This window comes from Bos taurus, chromosome 18 (genome assembly GCF_002263795.3).
Source record: "Bos taurus isolate L1 Dominette 01449 registration number 42190680 breed Hereford chromosome 18, ARS-UCD2.0, whole genome shotgun sequence".
NCBI classification, from domain to species: domain Eukaryota; kingdom Metazoa; phylum Chordata; class Mammalia; order Artiodactyla; family Bovidae; genus Bos; species Bos taurus.
In genome coordinates, this window is record NC_037345.1 from 13293842 (window position 1) to 13317617 (window position 23776).

At 60.3% G+C, this 23776-nt stretch overlaps 1 protein-coding gene across 1 annotated transcript in view; it reads right to left on the reverse strand.

The window, feature by feature from the left end:
- Positions 1–4317: 4317 nt before the first annotated feature.
- Positions 4318–23776, reverse strand: part of SLC7A5 (solute carrier family 7 member 5) — a 28646-nt gene continuing 9187 nt past the window's right edge. Inside the window, exons 2-10 of the mRNA NM_174613.3 lie at positions 20186–20311; positions 11943–12048; positions 11522–11566; positions 11036–11159; positions 10529–10632; positions 10064–10160; positions 9407–9556; positions 7662–7839; positions 4318–6607 (exon numbers count right to left, since the gene is read on the reverse strand). Of these exons, the coding sequence (NP_777038.1) occupies positions 6552–6607; positions 7662–7839; positions 9407–9556; positions 10064–10160; positions 10529–10632; positions 11036–11159; positions 11522–11566; positions 11943–12048; positions 20186–20311 (986 nt within the window). The 3' untranslated portion in view covers positions 4318–6551. The remainder of the gene's footprint in view (positions 6608–7661; positions 7840–9406; positions 9557–10063; positions 10161–10528; positions 10633–11035; positions 11160–11521; positions 11567–11942; positions 12049–20185; positions 20312–23776) is intronic.

Below are 23776 nucleotides of genomic sequence, written 5' to 3' on the forward strand. Positions count from 1 at the left end.
CAGGGGCGGATGTGCAAGGCCCTGGGGGTATTAATGGAGGCGGGTCTTTGTCTCAAATGCAATAGACCCTGAGTCACATCCAACTGAGGGATGTGATCCTGGGGTCTGCAGGGCACATCAAAGACCCACTGCGAGATCTAGGTGACGGCCAGGCAGCCGAGCCTCCGCTGCACATTTAAAAACACGTACAGGGAAGCGTGTGAATGTTTCGTGCCCAGCAGGATAAATTTCCACCCGACTAGATCTAAACACAGAACAGTGCCAGCATCCCAGGGAGGCTGCTGAGTTTTTAAAAGCTAATTTGAAAGTACTGCTTTTGTGAATGTGTAAATCACCCGTGTGATCGAAAACTCCAGAGGTGCAAAGGGTGCAAGATGGGCGTCCTTCCCCAGGGACTCAAGGCCCTTCCTGCAGACACCAGGCAACGACTACTGCAGGATGGAGCACCGCCCCCCACCCCCCCAACAACTCCTTGCCACCGCCCATCCACGAAGACCCTCCATACTCAGGGAAATACACTTGAGATTCTTTTCTCCTTTTTTTTTGGTAAAAATGGTAGGTGCTAGAGAAGACTCTTCAGAGTCCCTTGGACTGCAAGGAGATTAAACCAGTCAATTCTGAAGGAAATCAACCCTGAATATTCATTGGAAGGACTGATGCTATAGCTGAAGCTCCAATACTTTGGCCACCTGATGCGAAGAGTCAACTCACTGGAAAAGACCCTGATGCGGGAAAGATTGAAGGCAGGAGGAGAAGTGGGTGACAGAGGATGAGATGGTTAGATAACAGTACTGAATCAATGGACATGAACTTGAGCAAACTCCAGGAGATAGTGAAGGACAGGGAAGCCCAGCGTGCTGCAGTCCATGGGGTTGTAAAGAGTCAGACACGACTGAGCAACTGAACAACCATATCCACCATTCCACACACTGCTTAGTGGTACACGCTGTTTATAAGGCAAGTCTTCATCTCTTTCTTCCTTTTTTTTTTTTGGTGATGGGTTTATTGAGACATAGTTCACACTGAACAAGTCCCCCGACAGTTTCCAGAGCATCTTCCAGGGTTGTGCAACTGCCACCACAGAACTGTCTCATCACCATGTTGGCCTCCACGGTCTCCACCCACCATGGGCTTGAGCCAGTTTCTTAAAAAAAATTTTTTTTTAATTTAAAACATTTATTTAATTGCAGGATAATTACTTTACAATATTGCAATGTTTTTTTTTTTTTGCCATATATCAATAGGAATCGACCACGGGTATACACATGTCCCCTCCATCCTGAACCCCCCCTCCCCTTGAGCCAGTTTCTTTAGCCAGCTTCCTATTGCTCTGCCGGTGGTTTTAAAGATCAGGCGGGCCCCAGCACCTGTTTCCTGCTCCCCTGCGGTGGGCAGACTTCAACCCTACATGCATATTCATCACCCTGGGAATCTTTGCAGCACCCGTTACTGGCCGAGGGGCTGTCTACCGCTGGAGGTGGCCCTGGTAACTGGGGGGCTCGTGGGGGAACAGAGCTGGCAAGGCCAGGCTCACGTCCATGGCCTTCAGAAGGGTGTTGGGCAGCAGGAAGCAGTGGGAGCCGGCAGGGGTGGGGGGCAGTGTGCCAGGTACCACAGGAGAAAACAGCCTGACTTCATTAAGATGGGGCTCAACTTCCTGGAGAACCCCCCAAGACCAGAGGACACTTCCTGTTCCCCTGTGACGAGGCCACACGTGGCCCGGGGAGGGGCCGCTTGTCCTTCGCCCTCTGACCCAGGAGACGAACTGCTCATAATCAGACTCTGGTGACTCCCCTCCCTGCCCAGACCCCGAGCTGACAGCGGCTCCTGAAACAGGAGGAACCTCCCCACGGCCCTCCTGGCTGCCCTCACCACACACCCACCCAGGCCCTCTCTGACCCCTTCCCCTCCCTATGGAGACCCTTGGCCTCCTCCCCTCTCTCCCCGACCCTGCCCCAAATGTGGGCCCATCCTTCAGTCAGGGACTCTCTGCAGTGACTGTCCAACATACCTCCTTCCTCAGGCCAGATCTGGCTCCTGTGTGTCAGCTCCCTCCCTGTTGGGTCCACAGCCCAGAAATAGAACCGGAGCAGCTCTTCTGTAACAGCAGGGGCTCAGCCCCCCACCCCTGGGGCTCCTTGAGACACAGGCAGGCTGTCCCATGGGACCGCCGTCAGAGCCTGGAACACATCATGGCAGCTAGAGGAACGGGCGGGGGTAGAGGTCAGGTCCAGGCGGCCTCCCGCTCCACCAGCAACCACGACAGAGCGGCCGTGGCCATGGAGGAACCAGCCTCAGCGGCTGTACAGGCAGATGAGATGGAACATTCCCGGAGGTGAGGGGTGGCCCCAGCCTGCAGTCTCGGCCCGGAGGCCCAGTCAGCCCTTAGGACCTTGCCCTGAACACATCCCTTTCCCAAGTTCAGGGGCCTGGGTAGGGCCCAGTATGCCTGGGTAGCCACTACCTGCCCAGGCTTGGAAGGGCTGGGACCAGAGGTGGGCAGGGGCAGGCGCATGCCACTCTGGGCCCAGAGCCCTCCTTCTTGGGGAGGAAGTGGGTAAGAGCCCTTCTGAGGGACACATGCCATCCTCCAGCCAGCCTGCAGAGGGCTACGAGGGAACCTTCCATGCCCATCTTTTTTTTTTTTTTCATGCCCATCTTAGATCCAGAGAGGATAGGTTCTCCTCTGGGAAAACAGGTAGAGACGAGTTCTGTGAAGATCTGATCACCCGGGGCGCTGGTGTGATTTAAACTTAAGTGTTTTAGTTAATTACAGTTGAGTTCCTACTTGCAGGATTAAGTCACCCTTTGGCTGGAGGACAAAGATCTGGGTCTTGCCAGAGCTGGACCCCTAGAAGGGCCTGCAGCTTGGACCTGTGTGACGTGGCTGTGCACAAGGAGGAATTTAGGAGCAGTTTCTGGCAGGAGGGCAAAGGTCCTGGGGCTACAAGGAGCTGCTCGCCTGGGGCAGATTCCTGAGTACAGAGAGCCCCTTTGGGAGTAGGGGTATTCTCTCCAGGTCTTCGGCCCCCCCTTCACCATCTCGGAGGACGTGTCCCGAAGCAGGAGCACAAGGCGGGCACCGCTTCCTCCCCGGTAGCTCACGATGGCTCGGTTTCCCAGCTCTCCCCCTGGGCCCCTGTCACTCTGCTTGGGATCCAGTTCTGTTGCCTGGCCCCCATCCCCACAGCCAGGCAAGATCCTGGGCCCTCCTGGTGGTTTTGGCTAACCCCTGATGTTAGAGGCCCCTGTCTCGCTGCCCACACCCCCACCCTACCAGCCCCTTCCCAAGAATATTGGGACCACAAAGAGAGAGGTCTCCTGCAAGAGCCAGCACCCCTCCACCTTCTTCCCCTTCTCCAAACAAACATCCTCTCTGTGCCTGGGTGCCCAGGGTTTGAGCAACACAGGTTGTTGGGTGAACATGCCCGGTTCTTCTCCCAGCCCCCAAGGGACATTTCTTTCCCCCTACAGAGGACCCAGACCCACCAGCTCTGCTCGGACCACACATGTGTTGGGCAACTTGCTTGGGCTGGTTGGAGACCCATCCTTTTTGTGTCCAGACCCGTTTCCATCAGCGGCTGTGGCAGGCACACGCCCTCCCCTCACTGCTGCCGTTGGGATGGACAGGGGACGTTAACGCACGTGTCCACGTCTCACAGAGCTGACCTGGGACTTTATCCAGCTGGGCCCCTGAAGGAGCTGAGGGGCTGCAGGATGGACAAGGCATGGGCAGCGGACCTGCTGAGGGCAGCACCAGGACCCAAGCCCAGGGGCTGGAACGAACACAGCCACAGAGGCCCCCAAGGCCCCACATCCCAGCAGACCGGGCTGGCTCAGCAGCTGCCATGACAGGCTGTGGCAGCCCAGGGGCGCCCTTCCCATTCTGGCACACCTACACCTGGCTGTGCAAGGCCCTGCAAGAAATGGAGTTTGCCATCAACAAGTGAGGGCTGGCGTGGCTCTCGGCCCTGCTCCATCCTGAGGCTGTGCTGTGGAAGCTTGCCCTTCCCTCTGACCCCAAGCTGGCATGTGCCGACCCCTGCCAGGTGACTCCAAAGCCTGCAGCTGCCAAGAGGCCAAGCCCATCTGTTCTCCTCTTCTCGGCTTCAATGCCTCTCCCAACAAGTGGCTCCAAGTTCCGGCTCAGTGCCCTTGCCTCCTCCCTGGCCTTGCTCACCTGCCTGTTAATGAGTGAATGAATGAGCGCAGTGACTAAATGAGCCGGGCAAGGAGCTGTGTGATCACCACCCTCCTCCTGGAACTTCCCTCACCCAGAACTTGGCGCGGAAAAAAAGACAAAAAGACCATCAGCAGTGCTTATAATTCCAATTCTTAAAAAACAAATTACCCCAACAAAACACAAAACTCCCCATCCCAAAGCAGCTAAGCATAACACGTTAGCGTTAACAGCAGAGAAAGGCGTTAAGTCACACACGACATCGTGGCTGGCGGCTGACGCGGCCGGAACCCGCGGGGCGGCACGGCTGCTTATCGCCCCACAATAAATAAACACGGCGCCCTCCCCTCAGGGAGACGTGAGGGTGAAGTGAAGCACGACGGCTGGACAAACATGCGCGTTATGCCAAAACCTGGCTTAAAAAAAAAGTAACCCACAAGCAGGAACGCTCAGGACACCTGTCAGTAGTGTGGTCAGGAGTGGAGTCGGCCCAGAAGGCCAACGCAGCAGAACCAGGGTGCCTGGGCCCCCAGCCTGCCTTCACAGATGCTGGGGAGCCACACCCCTGGTCTTTCCGTATAAAGGGAGCTCAGGGGTGACAGTACCCCACCCCTAGGTGCACATCCCAGGGAGGCCACCAAGCTCTGGACAGTCACCTGGCCCCTGTGCTCCGCCAGGTCACATTGAGAGCCGGTGGTGGACCACGAGGTAACCCAAGTGCCGCCTCCAGAGTCCCGCGGGAGGAGGCCGAAATCTGCCATGAGGCTGCTGGAGCCCCGTGGAGAGGCAGAGGGCAGTGCCCCATGTACACCCAAGAAAACTGAGGCCCCAACAGTCTCAAATCAGGCCTCTGGCTTCCTCGGTGACGTTCTGCCTCCAGACGCTGAGCCGGGCCCCTGACGTGTGGACCGTGGCCTAGAAGGATTCGCCTAGAAGGATTCGCTTGGTGAGGAGACAACGGTGGATGCTGTTTTGGGAGCTGCAGGCTGGCAGGGTCTCCTGACCAGCATGGGGAGAAGGGCTGGACATCTGGCTGCCTCCACTTCAGCCTCAATGTCCATCCTGGGCCCCCCTAAGCTGCTCTCTCTATGCCTATCGGACCACATGGGGCCCCAGAGCCCAGGCGGGTGACGGTGGACTGGCCACGCGGAGGTCACGTGGCCCCTGGGAACCAGCAGCAGCTTTTTTGGCTGCAGCTGAGCAACGAGGCCCAAGGGCTCTGCTCAGCCCCACCCTGGTGAGAAGATCAGGGGTCATAGGCTGAGGCAGGGCCTAGAGGGAGACTGACCGTGGATGACACTGCTCCCCAAGCGGGCTCCGTGGAAGACAGAGAGCCCGCCCAGAAACGCCAGACGAGCTTCTGGGCCTTGGCTGCCTCCGGCGGAGAACGCTATGGGAACTACAACAACAAAAGCACAGCCTCTTGTTGGGAGTGGGGTGGGGGGGTGCAGCCTCATGGGACACAGAAAAGAAGCCCCTGAGGGGTCGAGGGGTCTGCTTACAGATTTCAAGTGTGAGGGTTTGAAAGAGCTAGAGCTTGATTCCAAAACTGATGCAGAACAGGCCTGAGGCTGCACTGCCCACCATCTGCCACAGGAGCCACCGGACTCCTCGGGCCTTTGCTCAGGCTGGCGTTCAGGGTGGGGTGTACAGACAGGACCTTGGAGATGTTCTGAGTGACAGGGTGTAGTCCGCCCCCACAACTGCACGTACTGACGGGAGGCCCGGGGTGGCCCAGCTGCCCCTGACCTCTGCTTGGAGCCCCCTGCCCACAGCAGGTGCCAAGGCACCGCTGTCCACCAGCCCGAAGGCCCTGCTTCTACAAGCCTCTAGGCTTTCTCTCTCTTCTCCAGGGGAGGGAGCTAGCGCAGGGCTTTAAGGCAACGAGACGTAAGCCCGGAGGTTAGTTTCACGAAAGTCACTGCATCTACAACAACGGAGAAACAGGGAAGCCAAGCACATGTGTCCAGGTCACCGTCCAGAATCTGGTGACAGGACCTGGCCCCTCGGAAGAATGCTGTGCTGCAGACAGCGTTTGGGGAGAAACTTCCACCCCATTTCTTAAAAAAATAATTGTCTTGGTAATGTCAACCTGACGCAAGACTTAAGTTAAAAAATAATAATACAAATAAACAAAGGTGAGAAGGGAGGAGGCCCAGTTCGGGAGGAAGCCTGCAGCCTCCTTGGTCCAATGTTCCTGCCTCCACGCTCGAGAGGTATCTGCGGACATCCACCTTCGGGGACTAAATTCGTACCAGGGTTCACCGTGGCCCGGCCGCCCCCTGGGGCAGGGACAGCGGGGGCCCTGGCAGAGCTGCCTGGATGGTAGGACCAAGTTGCTCTCTCAGGGTGGCCTCCTGGTTCTGGTCGCTTACGTCTCCTGGGGAACCACGTGCATGAGCTTCTGGCACAGGACCGTCGTAGAAACTGCCAGGAGGAGAGAGCATTACTCAGGTGCCCTGGCCTGGTGCCTGGGGGTCAGGGCTGCACAGGACGTGGGCTCACCCAGCCCTGGTTGTCTAAGTCCCGAGGTTGTAAGAGAAGCCAGGAATTCACGTGTGGGCATCAGGCCCCAGGCCTCCTGCTGGGGGGGCATGGCCTGCTCCCCTGGCTCTCTGCTGGGACTATTACTGGAGGGTGGCGGGGGTGGTCAAGGATCCTAGCAAGGGAGGATCCTAGGAATGGAGGCAGCAAGTAAACTGCCTCCACCCCTCACCCCAGTTCAGACCCCAGGACCCATAACGGGGTGATGGTCCCGGCTGCCCACACACCCACCACACGCCTCAGAGGGGCTGAAGCAGGCGGGTGTGTGTGCTATGGCCCGGGTGAACCCATAGACACTCCAGGAGCATCACTAGGGGGGGCGTTTCAGGACGGAGGGGCCCTACGTGTGAGGGACTGCTCACATCATTTCACTGATGGACAGCGCCCTGGGCCCCAGGCAGGTGGCCAGCAATTCTGGGATGGCTCCCTGGGGGGTGTTGAAGCCCACCCAGAAGCCCGTTGCACTAACAGCGGTCTCGGCGCAGGTCCTGAACAGGCCTGTCAGTGAGTCCCGTGACCGCTGTGAGGGATCCCGTTTTCTCCTCCCCTGCTTTTCTAGGTCAGCTGGATGGCTTTAAGCTGGAGGCAGACGGTGGCGGGGGGACAGGGAGGGCGGATTTTGTTACTTGGCAAGAGCAGCCTGGTTTTCTGGAATCCTTTGTTTTGAGATTAGGTGGTGCCAGGCTCAGCGTCTTATCCTGAAATACGTGGGCCAGGTCACCGCCAGACAGGCCCGGCTTGGCCACTGCGGGCCCCTCAGCCAGGACCTCGCACATCCTGATGCTGACCGCCCCCAACCCTGCCAGTGACCCAGGGTGGGGGGCACTGCCCACTGTGCTGCTCCTGGCCACTGGACTGAGGTCAGAGGAGCACAGCCAGGTGGGCGGAACAGACCTCTGGGGGACAGAGGAGGCCCAGCAGGCAGGGAGGGACTCACAGATGCTCTGGAGGAGCCACTTGGGCTTGTCTCTCCACCAGACCCCAAGGAAGTAGACGGGCAGGCCGCTGAGGATGATGGTGAAGCCGATGCCACACTCCACGGGGGTCTTCCAGAAGGAGACGGCGATCAGGAAGAGGCAGGCCAGGATGAAGAACACTGGGAGGGCCAGATGAACCTGCCGGGGGGGGCTGCAGCTGACGCCAGGGAGCCTGGAGTCTCCTCCATGTGTCTCCTCCCGTCCACACCTGACACGACCCGGGCACCCCTGGAGCCCTCCCTCCGCCCCTGCTGGAGCTGGCCTTCCCTGGGGCCCACCCGGCCTCTCCCACAGACCCCCAGACAGCCCTGTGCCTAGCTGAGCCTTCTTGATCCAAAAGGCCCACCATGCTGCCTGAGCAGCATTTCTGCTGTCTGCCAGGGCCTGAGGTTCCCCCAGGCTGGCCTCCCTGAGCCACACCGGCCTCTTGAGAAACGGGACCCTGCTGTGTTCTCCACTGACCCAGCTCAGCACCGGGCAGCAGGCAGTAATTACCCAAAGACCAGCGGGAGCCGGCGGGTGAGCAGGAACAAGCAGGCTTCTCAAGGTCAGAGGAGGGTGGACTCCCAGGTTCCCACATCACAAGGAGGGAACCCTGCCCCCCACCCACGGTCGGCTGATGGGGGGTGACGCCTCTAGGAAGACCATGGCCACCACTAACAAGCAAGATGTGCCTGCCTTCTCAGAGGGCCCTTGTGGACAGGCTGGACCACAGGTACACAGCCGCTGGGCAGAGAGCCCCACCCACACACAGCCAGGGGCCCAGGGACACTCGTCCCCCTCTGCAAACACTGTGCCTCCTGCCAGGCAGTCTGTCTACACACGGACTCCACCCTCTGTCTACACACTGGCAAGAGACCTGGGGAGAGCAAGGGTCCCATAAGGTCAGCCCAGACTGCCTACACCACGCCTGGCCTCACGGGGACAGCACCCCCCCATAAGCAGGGAGCCAGGTGGACCAGGGCACTGAGGTCGCCCTGGCGCCTGGGGAACCTGTCCAAGGCAGGAAGGCCGGGCCTGGCCTCTGCAGGACTGCTAGGTGGGGAAGCAGGCAAGAGGCCTGTGTCAGCTGCAGAGGGGCTCCGCCTTCGATCCAACACCACTGTTGGGGGACAGAGCCAATGTGTTCACCAGGGCCTTGGCAGGTATGTGGCCCTCTTTGTGCAAAAAAACGGTTGCCCTTGGGGAGCTGCCCCCACTACCAAGTGGAGGAAAGGGAGAGGCCCTCTCAGGCTAGGTGGACAGGGGGCAGACAGTCTGAAAGGACCAATCGAGGACAAAGTCGGGGGACATGTCCTACGCTGCAGCCTGTCGCGGCACCCCCATCCTTGGTCACGCCAGCACCCGCCCCTCCCCAGACAGCATGGCAATCCTCACTCTTCCCATCCCCTCGGCCAGGCAGCTCAGTGCTGCCCCATGCTATTCAGTCCCCTTGCCCCGCACACCTGCCTGGCACGGCAGCCTTCTTCTGCCCCTCTTCTTCTGGCAGAAGACAAGCTCTAGGAGAGCAGGGCTTTAGGGGGTCATTTGTGATCTTGAATGAACCCCAGCACCTGGAATCACACGCTTGGTTATCACCAGTCATCGACCGAACTCAGTCCCTCGTCCAGATCAGAAGGTGTTCATGCATTGATCAAGGTGCCCTTGGGGAAGGCGCCCTGAGCCCTGGTCTGTGGAGGGGACAGCGTGGACGCCCAGCCCTCACCTTGATGGGCCGCTCCAGCTCCGGTTTCTGGTAGCGAAGCCAGAGCATGCCAGCAATGGCCAGGGCCACGCAGAGCCAGTTGAAGAAGCTGAAGAAGTTGATGACGGAGAAGATATCTTTGGAGAAGGCGTAGAGCAGGGTCATGATGCACTGCAAGCAGAGGGCAGGCCATGAGCCTCAGGATGAGCCAGGGGGAGGGATGACCGCACGCACCCCTTCTTAGCAGAAGAAGTGGTCCGCACCACGCGAGGGCCCTCAGAGCAAAGGGACGTGCTGATGGCAGGTGGCTGAGGTCCTGGGCTTCATAGAGGTGGCAGAGGCCATGTCTACCCTGGTCGAGAGGTTTGGCTTCAAGTGCCTCTATGCTGATTTTAGATTTTTTTTTTAACAACTACCGTGTATTAATTCTGGAGAAACAAAAAACTGTCTTATGCTCTCTGGCATCCAGGGGCGCATGTGATGAAGGGTACTACACTTGTGATAACCTATCTACATCTCATCTCAGCCTCTGATCCCCAGCCTGGCTGACACCAGGTGGAACCAGCACAGGGGTCCCCAGACAGGGCATGCACCACCATCTCAAAGCCCCGTGATCCCCAAGGGACACACCTGTCCTCCACCTGCCAGTGACCCCCTACGTGGAGGGCGGGGACTCACCGTGAACACCAGTGAGGGTACGGGCGTCAGCAGCCGTGGGTGGATCATGGAGAGGATGGAGGGCAGATGGCCCTCCCGGGCCCCCACGAAGAACAGCCTGTGGACAAGGGGGTGGCGGTCAGCCTCGGCCAAGGGACCCAGGCAGGTGGGGGTGGAGGGGCCTGTGCCGTGGGCCTCAGTGTCCCTTGTGGACGGCTGCTGAGGGGTCCCATCAGCCCCGGCCCAGCAAGGTCCAGATGAACCCACGAGGGTCTGGATGGACAGGGTAGCTGTGTCACCTCTAGGCAGGGATTTGGGTTATTTCCAAGTCACGTGAACATCCTGACGGCTACATTGTTACTCAAAGTAACAAGAAAGAGAACCCTCAGAACTCACGTGAGGAAGCCATGTGCAGTGTCGACCCACACCCTGTCCTGCTCTGGCCCCACGGGGCCCGCACGACAGAGCCGCCCTGGCCGGGCTCACCTGGAGGACGTGAAGAGGGACCCGTTGACGGAGCCGAAGCAGGACAGGCCCACGAACACGGGGATGATCCAGGACATGACGCCCAAGTGGTAGTTCCCGAAGTCCTGGATGTACACGGACCGTGAGCCCTGCCTCCGAGACACCCCCGCCCTGCAGTCCCTTCCCGAGACACCCCCGGCCCCAGAGTCCCCTTTCTCATCCACACGACCCTCCCTGAGGAGCTCAGTATTTATTCAGATGGTGGACCAGCCTCTGAGGTGGGGCTGGAGGTGTGTAATGGACTCAGCCCCTCAGCTCCAGCACCGCTGAGCCAATCTAAAACCGTCCGGGCGGCCTGAGCACCAGCGCCGTTAAAGCCTCCTGTGGTCCCCACGCGCAGCCAGTACCCTGCACGCCCAGCAGGCCTGGCAAAGCACCGGCTCAACCCCTCCTGGTAGGAGGATGGTTTGCAAAGGAGGGGCCCCCTCTGCTCCTGTCTGAGCTCGGAGGGCAGGGCTGGCATCTTACCACGGCCACGGCCTCCGACGTGAGCATCTGTTCGGGGGTCAGTGTGGTGAAGTAGGCCAGGTTCGTCAGCACGTACACCAGGGTGACGATCGGGAGCGAGATGATAATGGCCAGGGGCAGGTTTCTGAGAGGACCGGGCGGGCATGTCAACAAAACAAGGCCCAGCACGGGGCCAGCCGACCCCTCAGTGGCTGAGCCCACATTTCACTGCAGGGGGAGCGGCACGTGGCTGGAAGGCGGTGCATGGGGCAGGGCAGCTGTGCAAACATGGGCCAGCAACCCAGCCCGTATCTGTGAAGTGGGCTTCCTACCCTTTCTGTGGGAGTATGCTATTCAAGGTCACATAGCCCCCCGTGAGCCCAACCCCAGGGACCCTCCCTGCACTGCACTGGGCTGGGCCCAATGATGGGCTCTTGGATACAGCCAGGCTTCTTCCTCCTCTCAGGTGAAAATGATGAAAACACACACCTCTGATCACACACATACCTGTAGGGATTAATCATCTCCTCTGTGACAAAATTCAAGTAATTCCTAGAATTCAGAGAGCAGACTTTTACTAGACATTCCTTTTGTCATTGGAACAAAAGAATATAGGTCCCATGGGACCCTTCCCAGCTGCCCTGGGCGGGGAGAGGGGACCCCACAACCCCCAGGCCCCTACTGAGATGGCGATGGTCCTGCCCCTCCCCACACACCCGGGCAGCAGCAGTCTCTGAAGGGTCAGCAGTGTCCCTAGAAGTTTATCTGGGGGCCCCCTTCTTGGGGGCCACAAAGAGCACCAGGGCTGCTATGGGGGCCCCTCTGTGCTTCCTTGGGATGTGAGGGGTCTCCTGCCCTAGAATCATCACAGACGACCGAGATATGTGGGTTTCTGGGCGCTCTGGGGCCTAGGAGTTCTAGAACCTACCATCCCCCATAGGCAAAGAGGCCGCTGTACAGCGCCAGCACGATGTTTCCCACGTCCAGTTTGGTGCCTTCAAAGGAGGACTTGGGATCCAGATTGGCTACGTCACCTGGCAGAGGACAAACAGAAAGAAAGGAATTCTGGGTTAGACAGCGTGGCACCGAGGTCAAGCCACAAGTTCCAGAATGTTCCTGGAGCAAAACATGGTAACAGACAAAAATGCAACAGATTAAATGCACCTGTGAGCCACCCGGGGCCGAGGGCGTGGGGGCCAAGGGAGCTCGGCTCTGCCCTGAGCATGAGGAATGCAGCCCCCAGGGCCCTCCTCTGGACCCTCAGATGGGACTGGTGGCTCTGCAGACCCATGCTGAGCACCCCTGCCTGTCTGTGCCTGGGGGATAGGACACCCCGTGACGTGGCTCTGGGCCAGAGACCTGCTCTCCCCTTCAGTGCCAGGAGCCCAGAGCTGTAAACCCAGGCTTCTCACGCCTGCCCCTGGACGCGGCAGACCCAAGGGGCTGTAGCTGGGGAAGGTGGGCTGCTCTTTAACCCAGATGGACATACTGGCTCTTGGACACAAGGGGGCTGGCTTCCCAGCTGACCATTTCTACCCCAAAGGGCCCCGGGTATCCTGGACTTGTGGCTGCATGGCTTGACCTCTGCCCCACCATCACCTGGCACCTCTGGCTGTGACTCCTGTGTCCTAAAAGGACATGTGTCACTGGATTCAGGGCCCCAGCAAACCAGAGTGGCCTCAGCTCCATTCCTCCCTTTTCCTAAATGAGGCCAAATCCATATATCATTAGACGTGTCACGGGGGCCCCCCCTCAACTTGGTACAATAGACATGAAACATGGGGGTCTCAGAAGGGTCCTTGGCTACCAGCATGGTGTCTGGCCTGCCTGTTCTGGACTGTTATAACATTGGTGAAATGGCCCCTTAATACCCAGGGCTGGAAAGACTTGCTCCATAATGAGGCGCCAGCCTGACAGTGGGCACTGACCCAGTAGGGGGTTAGCCAGTCCCCATGGGGGGTCAGTTCCTGGCTCCCTAGCTCTGGGGGTGGCAGGGGCACTGATACACACCTCAGCGACCATCACCTTCGTGGGAGAGGCTTGCAACAGAAGCAGAGGTGCTGAGGGGAGCAGAGCCAGTGTGCTGGGCACACGGGGCTGGAGGAGCTGAGCATCAAATCAGGACAGGGACAGTCTCTCACCTGCAGGTGAGGGTCTGAGAACAGCTGGCTCAGGTCCACGGGACCCCGGGGCTGACACATGGGTCCCTGTGGCCCACGGCCAGCAGGTCTGCAGGCCCCTCGGGGGATGGGGAGACGGAGGCTGCCACACCACCCCTGGGGCATGACAGGGAGACTCCCATGAACCCCTCCTTCCACCCACCCAACTGAAGCCTGCACTTCCTTCCAGGCAGCACCCATTTCCTCCAATAAAGCTCCTTGAGGGAGAGATGGACCCTGAGTGCCTGTTTCTGGGTCCGCATGCCTGCACTCTGTCTGCCCTTCACCTCCAGCCTAAGCTAGGAGATGGACGGGGGATGCGTGAGGCCGCTTCTGCCCACCAGATGAGGCCATGATCTCGTGATGAGCACAGGCTCCAAGGCGGCTGGCACTTCACCCAGCCCGCCGCCCACATGTGATCCGAGTAGGATGCCTGGGTCCCGAGACTGCCCAGTCACAGGGTGATCAGCAGGGCCAGGGGTGGCGCAGACAGCTGGACAGTGCACCTCAGCACAGCACCCAGAGCCCAGCCAGTCCCCACGCAATGTTCTGGAATGTACATCCCTTTACATCTGTCCCACCATCAGGGATACGGAGGCTCAGGCCACCTGCCAGGGGCCCAGCTCTGGGGCCATGAGGCGCCCACCGCTCTCAGAATTCTGCAGCTGCTCCAGAGAGCCCAGGGGAGCCCCTAGCGGCTCCACCATGCCTGGTCTGCACAGATCCCACACCCCCACATGCTTTGCTGCGGCTGCCACTGGTTTCTAGGGCATCAGAGGTCTTTGCCAACAAGGGCTGCTTCCAAGGAGCGAACCTGTCTCCTCAACCTGCCCCACTTCCCCACCAGGACACGCCTCCTTGTCTCCTGCGGATTCACAGGAAGCTTCTTTGCACACAGGCTGCGAGACAGACCTCAGTGCATTGCTAGAACTGGCTCCCACCTCAGGCACAACCCTGAAGCAGTGACACTGCCTGCATGTGTGTGCACGTGGGTGCACACCCAGGAACACACACACGTGCACTTGTGGGCTGGAGACACCACTACGCAGAACAGCTGCTGTTTTTGCCAAGGATGAAATTCGAGGCTTGAAATACAGGCTGGGTTTTCATGTAAGAACCATGGTTTTTAGCCCTGACATCTGGAAGCTTCTGTTTTCATCAAGGGTTTACTCAGCTCTGTGGACAACAACCAGCCTGGTGTCCTTACGTGAAAGCATCATCGCCCCGAGACAGTGGATGGAATTCCTGTCCCCAGAATTTCCTGGATGTACAGGGTGACTTGTAGCCTTGAAACCCCAAGAAAACAGTGGCTCTGCCCGAACTCAGACTGAACAATCTCACTGGGCTGCCCACGCCTCTGAAGGACAGGTGTGGCTGGGCCGTCCTGCGGGGAGCTCCCGGGTTGTCTGGGGCCTCATTTCCTGTCTACAAAGTGTCCAACTTCCCTGGAGCAAAGTGGAGCATCCCAGACCCTGCATCCCCCTGCCGTCACTCCTGGCACAGTGTCGGGGCTCGGGGGAGCTCCGCCGGGAATCTGGCAGCTTTGGGCTCCGACCCACTACTGCAAGCCCCTCTGGACTGCCCCCACCCCGTCACCTCCCTCCCGCCGAACTGCCCCAAGTGAACCCACACAGGCCCCCTCAGTGGAGCTCCTGGGTCTGTCCAGCCTCTGTCTGCTGGAGGGCCTCCCAGATCAGGCCTGCAGCTGCACCGGGCACCCAACCAAATGCTGTCCGAGCGCTGCCCTCCTCTCCACAGGCGCCTTGGAGCAGGCGCCGGCTCTGCTGGCTCCACACGGCACTTGGCCGGGACGGGCACAGTGGCCTCACCTGCCCATGCCATCCACACATCCCGTCGGGAATGGGGCCCTCAACACAGCTCTGGAGAGCCAAGGGGGGCCACCCGCCTGTCTCCAGAACAGCAAAAAGCCGAGTGAGGCGGCCAGAGCCCCACGGGTGCGGGCAGCTGCCCGGTGCCAGCAGCCAGCGCAGGGAACAGACACGGGGGAGCCCTTCTGGGAGGGCAGACCCCAGACTCCACACAGTGGTCTCAGCCACCCACCAGACCCGGCAAGCAGGGGACATGGTGCTGACCAGAGACACACCTGGGGCTGTCATGCAGGGTAAGGGTTGGGGTGGGGGCCATCTGGTGGGCGAAAGCGAGTGCAGCTGGACAGAGCACGAGGAGGCTCCCCCAGCAGACACTGCCGGGCAGGATCCGCCCAAGAGCGATGGCAGGTGTCTGGGCCACGTGAGAGGGTTCCCACGGACCCCAAGCTGGAGTGCGAGTCTTGTTTAAACATAGAGCTCCAGGCACCAAACAGACGCGAGAGAGATGACTGTGCCGATCCCCCACCCCTGCCCATGACCATGGAATTCCCCACTCCAGCTCTGTCCTCACAGGGCCCCCAGACCCACGAGAGGCAGACAGGAATTTCACCAGGGTGGACAGGTGGGGAGGCCCTCTTGTGGGGCCTGGGTGTGGGAACTCCAGCAATTCAGTGGGGTCCCCTGGGCACCCCCTTCTCTGGGGCTTCTCTGCAGGCCTCACAGGGCCACAGGAAGGTGAAAGCTAGCAGACAGCCACACACCGGCCCCCGGGCAGCTCTGGGCACCAGGCAGGCCCGCCTGCCCACCAGGATCCCTCTGAGAACAAGGGGGATTGGGAGGGGAGTGTTCACAAGGCCCCAGGGAGCCCATTTCAGGAAAAGCAGCCCAAACCCCTGCGTCATGCAGACAGGGCCGTGGGAACCAGCCAAGAGAGCCTGGGGGTGCAGGCGCCCCGCCCTCAGAGGGGCCGTGTGCGCACTGGAACGCGCCAGCCCCTCCGGATCAGAGGACAAAGGCTCGCCAAGGTCTCTGTGTCCCCCTGGGACCGGCCTGGCCTGTCACCCTCACCACGGCTGGGCCTGGGCCCGGGCATGGGAACCCGCAGCCAGTCTGGAGATGGTGGCTGGCAGAAAGCCAGAAAAATCCCAAAGCCTCAGGGTGACCAGGACCCACCCCTCCTGCCACAGCCCCTAGAACCCCTCCCCGGATGGGAGGCCGACTGTGAGAAAGTCACCCCCTCAACCAGGGCGGGGGACGTCCACTGTGCTGGAATCTTTCACTTGGTCCCTCTGTAACTCTTGGGGCTCCACACGTGGTGCCAGATGCTGAACAGGGTACCCCCGACAGTTCATGTCCCCCCTGGAACCTCAGAACATGACATGCTCTGATAAAGGGTCTTTGTAGATGTAATCAAGGCAAGGATCGCAAGGCGAGACGCCGTGGACTAGGGTGGGCCCCATTCCCCAAGCGTCCTTGTAAGACAGAGACGTGGGGGCCACGTGAGGATGGAGGCCGTGTGATGTGGCCACGAACCTGGGAAGCACTAGGCAGGAAGGCTCCTCCTGTGAGCTTCGCAGGGAGCTCGGCCTGGACTGTGGACTGCCAGCCCCAAGACTCTGAGACCAAAACTGCAGTGTCTGAAGCCCTGTCCGTGTCCTGTGCTGCGGCCGCCCCAGGACACTCTGCAGAGCGAGGGCTCAGACGCCCCAGTCTCCACTCCGCAACGCACAGGCACAGTTGGGACGTGAAACAGCCTGGCCGTGGACCCCGCCTCTCTATCACTGGGCCAGCAAGCAGGTGCTTGGCTGCAGGGCTGAGCTCTGCTGAGAGTCAGCTCTGCCCTCTGCTCCATCCACAGACCAGGCATCCCTGGTGGGGGGGGTGGGTGTTACATCTGCAGTGGGCTTGTCAGGGGTCCTCTCTCCTGTTTCCCCACCCTGGGCTGGGTACCTGGGGTCTGGTGCCTGTTCTTTGGCTCTGCCTAAGGGGGTGGGGGGCAAGGACTGGACGGTTCCCACGGCCAGCCTGTCTGTGTCATCCATCTTTTAAACTCCTGGAGGAGCTGCTGCTGGACATCAAGACTGGTGTGATGATTCAAAGGACCCTCTCCCTACTGCACGGGAGGCAGATCCGCGAGCACCCACTGTGCCCACTGCACAGGCTGGGAGACCCCCGAGCACCCATAGTGCCCAGCACAGGGCTTTGCCCTGCTGCCGCCGGCCTGCTGCTGACCACCCAGGGCGGGGCTGAGTGGGGGCGGCAGGAAGACAGAGCCAGCTGCCAGGCCTTTGATTTCTTCTGGGCGGGCCTCACAAGTAAAGCATGTGAGCTGCGCAGGCAGACAGAAAGGTCTCAATTAAAAACCATCAAAGACCACCCGAGGGGGTGAGCCGCCTGCATCAGTCCTCCCACGGCAGCTGTGGCGCCCCGCCTGCATGTGACCCACTGCTCCGGGCATCAGACGGCCCACCAAGCGCCGGCCCTGTCTTCTGGGGCATGGGTGACTGGGGGAGGACGGAAGTCCAGCCTCGTGGCCCCAGTCAACATCCTGCAGTCCTAGTGTGGTCCCGACCCCTCTAAGACGGCCTCTGTCACGGGCACCCTGAGTCCTGCACTGGGGTGGCCGGGCCTAGGAGCATCCGAAACATCTCCCCCCGATTTTGAAGAGAGCAGCTCTGCTCACAGGCTGCCCGAGGCACCTGCCCACGACCCAGAGACAGGCCTGGGGCTGCTGCGGCCGCTTATCAGATGAGGATGCGAGGCTCCAGGAGGCACAGGGCTCTGCCTGGAGAGAACAGTCTGAGCCCCAGATCCTCCCGGGATGAGGGTCTCCTCCAGGCCCCACAGCTCCCCCTGCCCCCCAACCACCAGCAGAGCTACTCAGGGCCTTCCCCACCACCTGCCGACACCGCCCTGGAGCAGGATGCAGGTAGGCTGACCCAAGGGAGCTTACGTCCCTGCACATGGTGACCATCCACAGTGGCCTCCACACCCAGGACTCCTGCTGGGCCCAGTGCCAGGTGAGCTCGTGGGAGCTGTTGTGGGGGGTGTGGGGCGGGGCTGCCTGGTCCCCTCCCATGACCTCCAGCAGGGGCACCCTTTATCTGCAGGGTGACCCCAGCCACTGCATCCACACCCCCACGAGGTCCCACCATGTGTCCTCTGGGCAGGGCTGGGCTCTAGGGACCCGCCTTCTCTGTACATCTCCCACCCTCCAATCCGGGAACAGCCTGACCTTGGGCTGAGGGCCTTGCAGGTGCTGTAGGTAAATGGCCAGCAGACAAAAGCAAAAACACAAAAAGCTGCCCACGCTTCTCTTCTTGCTCAGCCCTGGTCGTCAGGGCTCCAGTCCCAACCCTGCCGCTGGGCCTGCTGCTCTCTGGGGCTTCCCCCGGCTGAGCCGTGCCCGCTGGGATCTGAGATAATCTCAGTCTCCCCTTTCCTGAAAAGGCTGGGAGTGGTCTTGAGGGCCCACACGCCCAATCCCCCCCACCCTCAGTCCCAGAGAGCCCCTCCCACACCTGAAATCTCAGTCCAGGACTGCAGAGTGGTCCCTGGACACACCAACCCCCTCTCCAGCCCTCAGAAAAGCCATCCTGGTCGGGGCTGACCCTCCCCAATCTGAGTTTCCTATTCATGGTCTGGTCCTGGGGAAGAAGGATGAGAAGGAGGGCAACACTGCCTGTGAGTCTCACGGCATCAAGGATGAGGCCACAGAGGCCTGGAACCAGACCTGCTGGCCCCACGCCCCAGCCCCTTCTGCAGCCCTGAGACCCCTGGGCTCCAGGCAGGCCGGTGGGGCCCGGCACTGGGTGAAGGACAGCAGGAACAAGGCATGGGCCAGTCTGTGAGACACAGGTCTACCCTCCAGATGCAGTGCGGCCCGCGGCCATCCAGGCACCATGGTGCTGAGCCCCGCGTGAAGGGTCCTGGCCCTCCTGCCAACATTCAGCTCGGGACCCTGGGGCAGCCACCGGAGCGGAGATCAGGCAGCGGTCATGGGGAAAGGGTGGTTTCCACAAAGTCCTCTAGAAGGGAGGGGACCATCTGGAGGAAAACCCGTAGACAGGAATTCTGCAGACGCTGCACTGCTTCCCAGGTTCAGAAAGGAATGGCTTCAGGGGGAGGATGTTTTCGACGGCAACAGAATTATAAACACGTTATGTATTCAAGCTGAACAAAAGCTCTTTGCTATCCCTGCTGAAATCTGTTTTCACAGAAGTCCAGTCCCCCTGCATTCCTCGTCAGTCTGCATCTTATCACACCAGCCAGGCGAATCTCCCTCAGCAAGTCCTCCTCCTTGGGAGACATGACACAGTTCCCAGCAGGACAGGCTGGTGGCACAGGAGGGGTTTCTTGTCCCAAACTGTTGGTTCCCAACGTAAGCTCCAGACAGCAGGGAGTCCCCTCCGCCCTGACCACCTCCCTCATAGCTGTCACCCCCTTGACACCTGGAGCCTGGCCTGGCCAGCGTGCTCCAGACAGTCTTGTCTTCAGGAAAATGCTGGGGTGTGAGATCCCAGGAAGCCAGGGGACACAGGCTGGTCTCCCACCTACTGCCCCCGACTCTATCAGCACCCAGATGCAGAGTGAGGCTCCAGGGTCCCTCCTTACACACGGGGCTGGGGTGGGGACCTCAGCCCTGCGGGACCACTGACCTGCGGCAGCTGAGCAGATGGCCAGCCTGGCCTACCATCCAGCTGTGCCTCTGTTCACCGAGACACCCTCCTTCAGAAACGGAAGCTCTGTGGGCCACCTATCATGCCACGTGGGTGGCCATCGTGGGAGGGGTGGGGACGGTGGGCGGGCATCCACATGGAACCGGGGGCCCTGCAGAGGGCTGGGGGCACGTTCCCAAGTGGAAGATCCACCAGCACTGGCAACAACACCTCTTGGCCACACTCCTGACACGGCAGGTGCATCGCCAAGCTCTCCCCTTGATTCCGCGTCACCACCATGCCCGCCCTGTGTGGACAGGGGACCATGGTCTGCGTGGTGGCCCCATTTCTCCCCCTGCTCCAGGACTGACAACTTGCTGGTCACCACATTCACTAGGCCTACCTCAGCATCAGCGCTTCTCCTGGGACCACCCGACCCACTGACTCTAGTGAATCCCCTTAGCCAAGGCGGTGGATCTGGGGCCAGGTGTCCAGAGACAGAGCCCCCACCCTAGGCGCACTCACCCTTCCCGATCTGGATGAAGCCGAGCAGGATGATCAAGGCCAGCGCCAGCAGCTTGGCAGCGGCGAAGGCGTCCTGGACGCGGGTGGCGGCCTTCACGCTGTAACAGTTCACGGCCGTGAGTAGCACTGTGGAGAGAGGGCAGCGAGTGAGTGCTGTGGAAACGCGGGCAGAGGGGCAGGCACTCCCCAGCCCCTTTCCCGGGTCTGACCATCTGGACTCTAGAAGGGAGGGAACCCCAGGCTACAGGCTGAGCACAGGTGCCCCCAGGCTGCCATAAGGGAAGGTTTCCTGATGGATAGATTTCAACCTCCCATGGGGAATCAAAACACCTCCACCCGCACCTGAGTCCCTCCAGGGGGCGCCCTTGAGAAGCACAAGCTGCCACGTGGGGGTGGGGGTGGTGTGTGTGCACACAGTCACTTTTCTGCTCCCACCTGACACTTCAGCACAATTTATCTGACACCCTAACCTCTCAAGGGGGGAACCCTCTCTTCAGAGGGTCCTCATAGGATCCCTTGGGGACACAGAGGATGAGACCTAAGCCTGACAAGTCGGCAGGGGGGAGGGTGCAGGGAGGGGCTGAAGGAGACCTACAGCTGGGGGTCCCAGTGGTTAGACCAGAGAACCAGCCCAACTCCACTGCTGGTGTCGAGGCAGGTACAGAAGACCCCACCCCAAGGCAGTCCCCACGGTGGGGTGGAGATGTGGGGTGGGGACACAGGGCAGGCAAGCTGGGCTCCACAAACTCAACAACACAGGCAGGCCCCACCTGGGACCCGGGGAGACCCCAGACCTGAGCAGGGGCAGGGGCTGAGTGCTCAGGGGCCTGGCGAGCTGGCGTGAAGGCAGCCAACTCTGTAAACTCAAAAGCAAATAGAATGAGATGAAAAGGAAGGAAGGAACCAGCCCTACCGGTGCCCTCCTCCACCACATCCCTTGTGGATGAGATGAAAACAAAGGAACAAACCAGCCCCCAACACCCATGCCTTCTCCACTGTGTCCCCCGTGGAAACATGCCTGGCGTGACGGCTCTAGGGGTGGCTCTGCCTCATGCTGCTGCTGGCACCAGCTGCCCAGGGGGATGGCCAGGGCGCAGGTAGGGCCTTTTATGCTGGGCGGGCTGGCAGTCTAACATTAACCGGATGGCCTGGACCCATGGGAAGGACATCTGTCCACCACGCCCCGCACACAGCACTTCTCTAGACAGAACCAACCTGGGCTGGCAGGTGCCACGTGGCTCGCTCCCCAGCTAAATTAATTACATGTACTTTTACAAAGTGAGAGAAAGGCCCTCAAAGAAATAAATCCACGCTAATTAACTAAATGAGACACGACAGTCCAGGTGGGCGAAAAACAGGAACTGGCCCCATGAGCTCTGGTTAGGACCAGCCCCTACCCACAGCTTCTCTCTCGGAAATTAACTGATAGCGTAATACCACCCTCCCTGTCCTTTTCTCTTTGCTACGCTGAGCCTGGCTTGTGCAATGGCTGATTAGGACCATCTGCCACGTGCCAGAAAGTAGAGGTTAAAATCTGCCTTAAGACCAGTTGCCTTTGGCCCCTGCTCCTCAACTGAAACCTTCAGATGTTCCCCATACCAGGTACGACAGTGGAGGGCTGTGACAAATGGACCCGGAGTGGCCCTCACTCATGGGCACCCTGGCCGGGCCCCCAGGGCTCCCAGTTGGTGGTCCTGCACTTGTCAGAAGCTGGTGGTGGACCCGCTTCAGGGTAGTGGGGCCCATGTGAGGCCTTGAGAACGTGGGGGCAGAGTCCCTGTCAGGGCACCAAAGCCGTCTTCAGCGGCAGGAGCTGAGCCCTGGCTGGGAGAGGCTCAGATGAAGGGGCCGACATGTGCAAGGGGCAAACAGCACCAGTGACTCTCAGCGTGTGGCTTGGGGGTGGACACACACTCAGTCCAGGCCCTCCAGGTCAGCCCCAACACAGCTGTCCTGTATTATGCACATCAGCACTGCCACTCCCAGCACAGAAGAGGAGCCAGAGGCTTAGAAAGGACCCGTCTTCAGTGACAGGGCCAGACCCGGGACTCTGGGGCCCTTCTGATACACATACCCCCACTGTGGGTGGGGAGAGGTGGAGCAGCAGGGAATTCCTTCTCCTGAGCATCCAGGATGGTGCAACCCACCACGTGGCTGGGACCCAGGGTGAGGGGCCCTGGGAGGGCAAGCCCAGGTGCCCTCCCACCAGTGGCCCGAGGAGCCTGGGCAGAGCAGAGAGCGGGGAAGGGTTGGGGGAGGAGGGACCTTTCTGGGCAGTCCTATATTTCCTTAGGTGGAAAGTGAAAACCCTGAGGCTTTGGTTTCCGCATGCAGCAAGAGGCTGGAGGATTGCATCACTCCTCCATTCACGCTCCACGTCAGAAGCCGGAAGCCGGGCGGGCTGGGGGCGGGGCGGGGAAGAGGCGTGGCCAGAGCCACGGGACGGGGAGGCGGGGCTCCTGCCCAGCAGCCCTCTCTGCTGTCATCTCTGCACACCTCAGCGGGTGTGGGGGTCTCCGCCCCAGGGTGAGCGGGGGCTCCCCTCCCCACCCCACAGATGAGGTCTCTGAGGATCCAGGAAGGGGGTGTGCCTGGCCAAGCCCAGCCCCAGGGCCCCCTTTCAGGGGACCAGGGCCATGCCCGGCAAGCGTCCCAGCCCCTGTGGACCCAGGAAAGGGGTGTGGCTGGCCAAGCCCAGCCCCAGGACCCCCAGGGCTCCGTGGACCCTGAGCTTAGCTCTGTCTCAGACAGTGGAGGCTCTTTGGTCGGGAGGGAAATGGGCTGGATCCCAGGACAAAGGGGACTCTGTAATATTCCTTTCTTTTTACAGAAAGAAGAATAAAAGCATAGAATGAGACGTTAATGTTCATTGACTTTGGCCGATGAGTAAACGCTTTACTACTCCCCATAATGTCCTTTCTATATGGGGCTCCATCCCAGCCTTAGACAGCAGGGCTGGGAGGCCGTCTGGGAAGCTGGGTCGGCCTCTGGCTGCCCTGGCTTTAAGTCCATCACCTCAACAAGGCACCTCAGCTTCCACATCGCAGGATGGAGGGGTCATCGGGTAAAACTAGGGTCTCTGCTGTCATCACCATGGTTAGGGGCAGCTCCCACCTGTGCTTCAGGGCAGGGGACACAGTCTGCCCCAGGGCACCAGTAGGCAGGCACTGGCTGGAAGCTGGCCCCCTTGGGGTTCCCAGTGCTGACACCCCCCAGATAAACACCAGGCAACAGCTGGGGCCGGTAGATAGAGCCTGGTGGGCTTGGGAGAGGAGTGGCTGTGGGCTGTGGGCAGATGGCAGGGCAGGTGGGGCCTGGTGGCTGGTCCCTCAGGCTTTCAGGACTGGGCCTGTCCTGGCCTTGTCTGGCTGTGACATGGCACCTTGCTGCCCTGCAGGGGCGCCCCAGTTCTACCTTGCAAGGGGGTCAGGACCTCAGGTTTCCGCTAGAGGGCCAGCCACCTCCTGCAAAGTCACTATCCCCCCGTAACGAACTCACAGACTTGCACCCATCCTCATGTCTGGGAGGGCAGGACATGCTGCCCAGTGAGGGAGGGACAACCCCCGGCCGGCCTGGTGGGCTGCTCGCAAC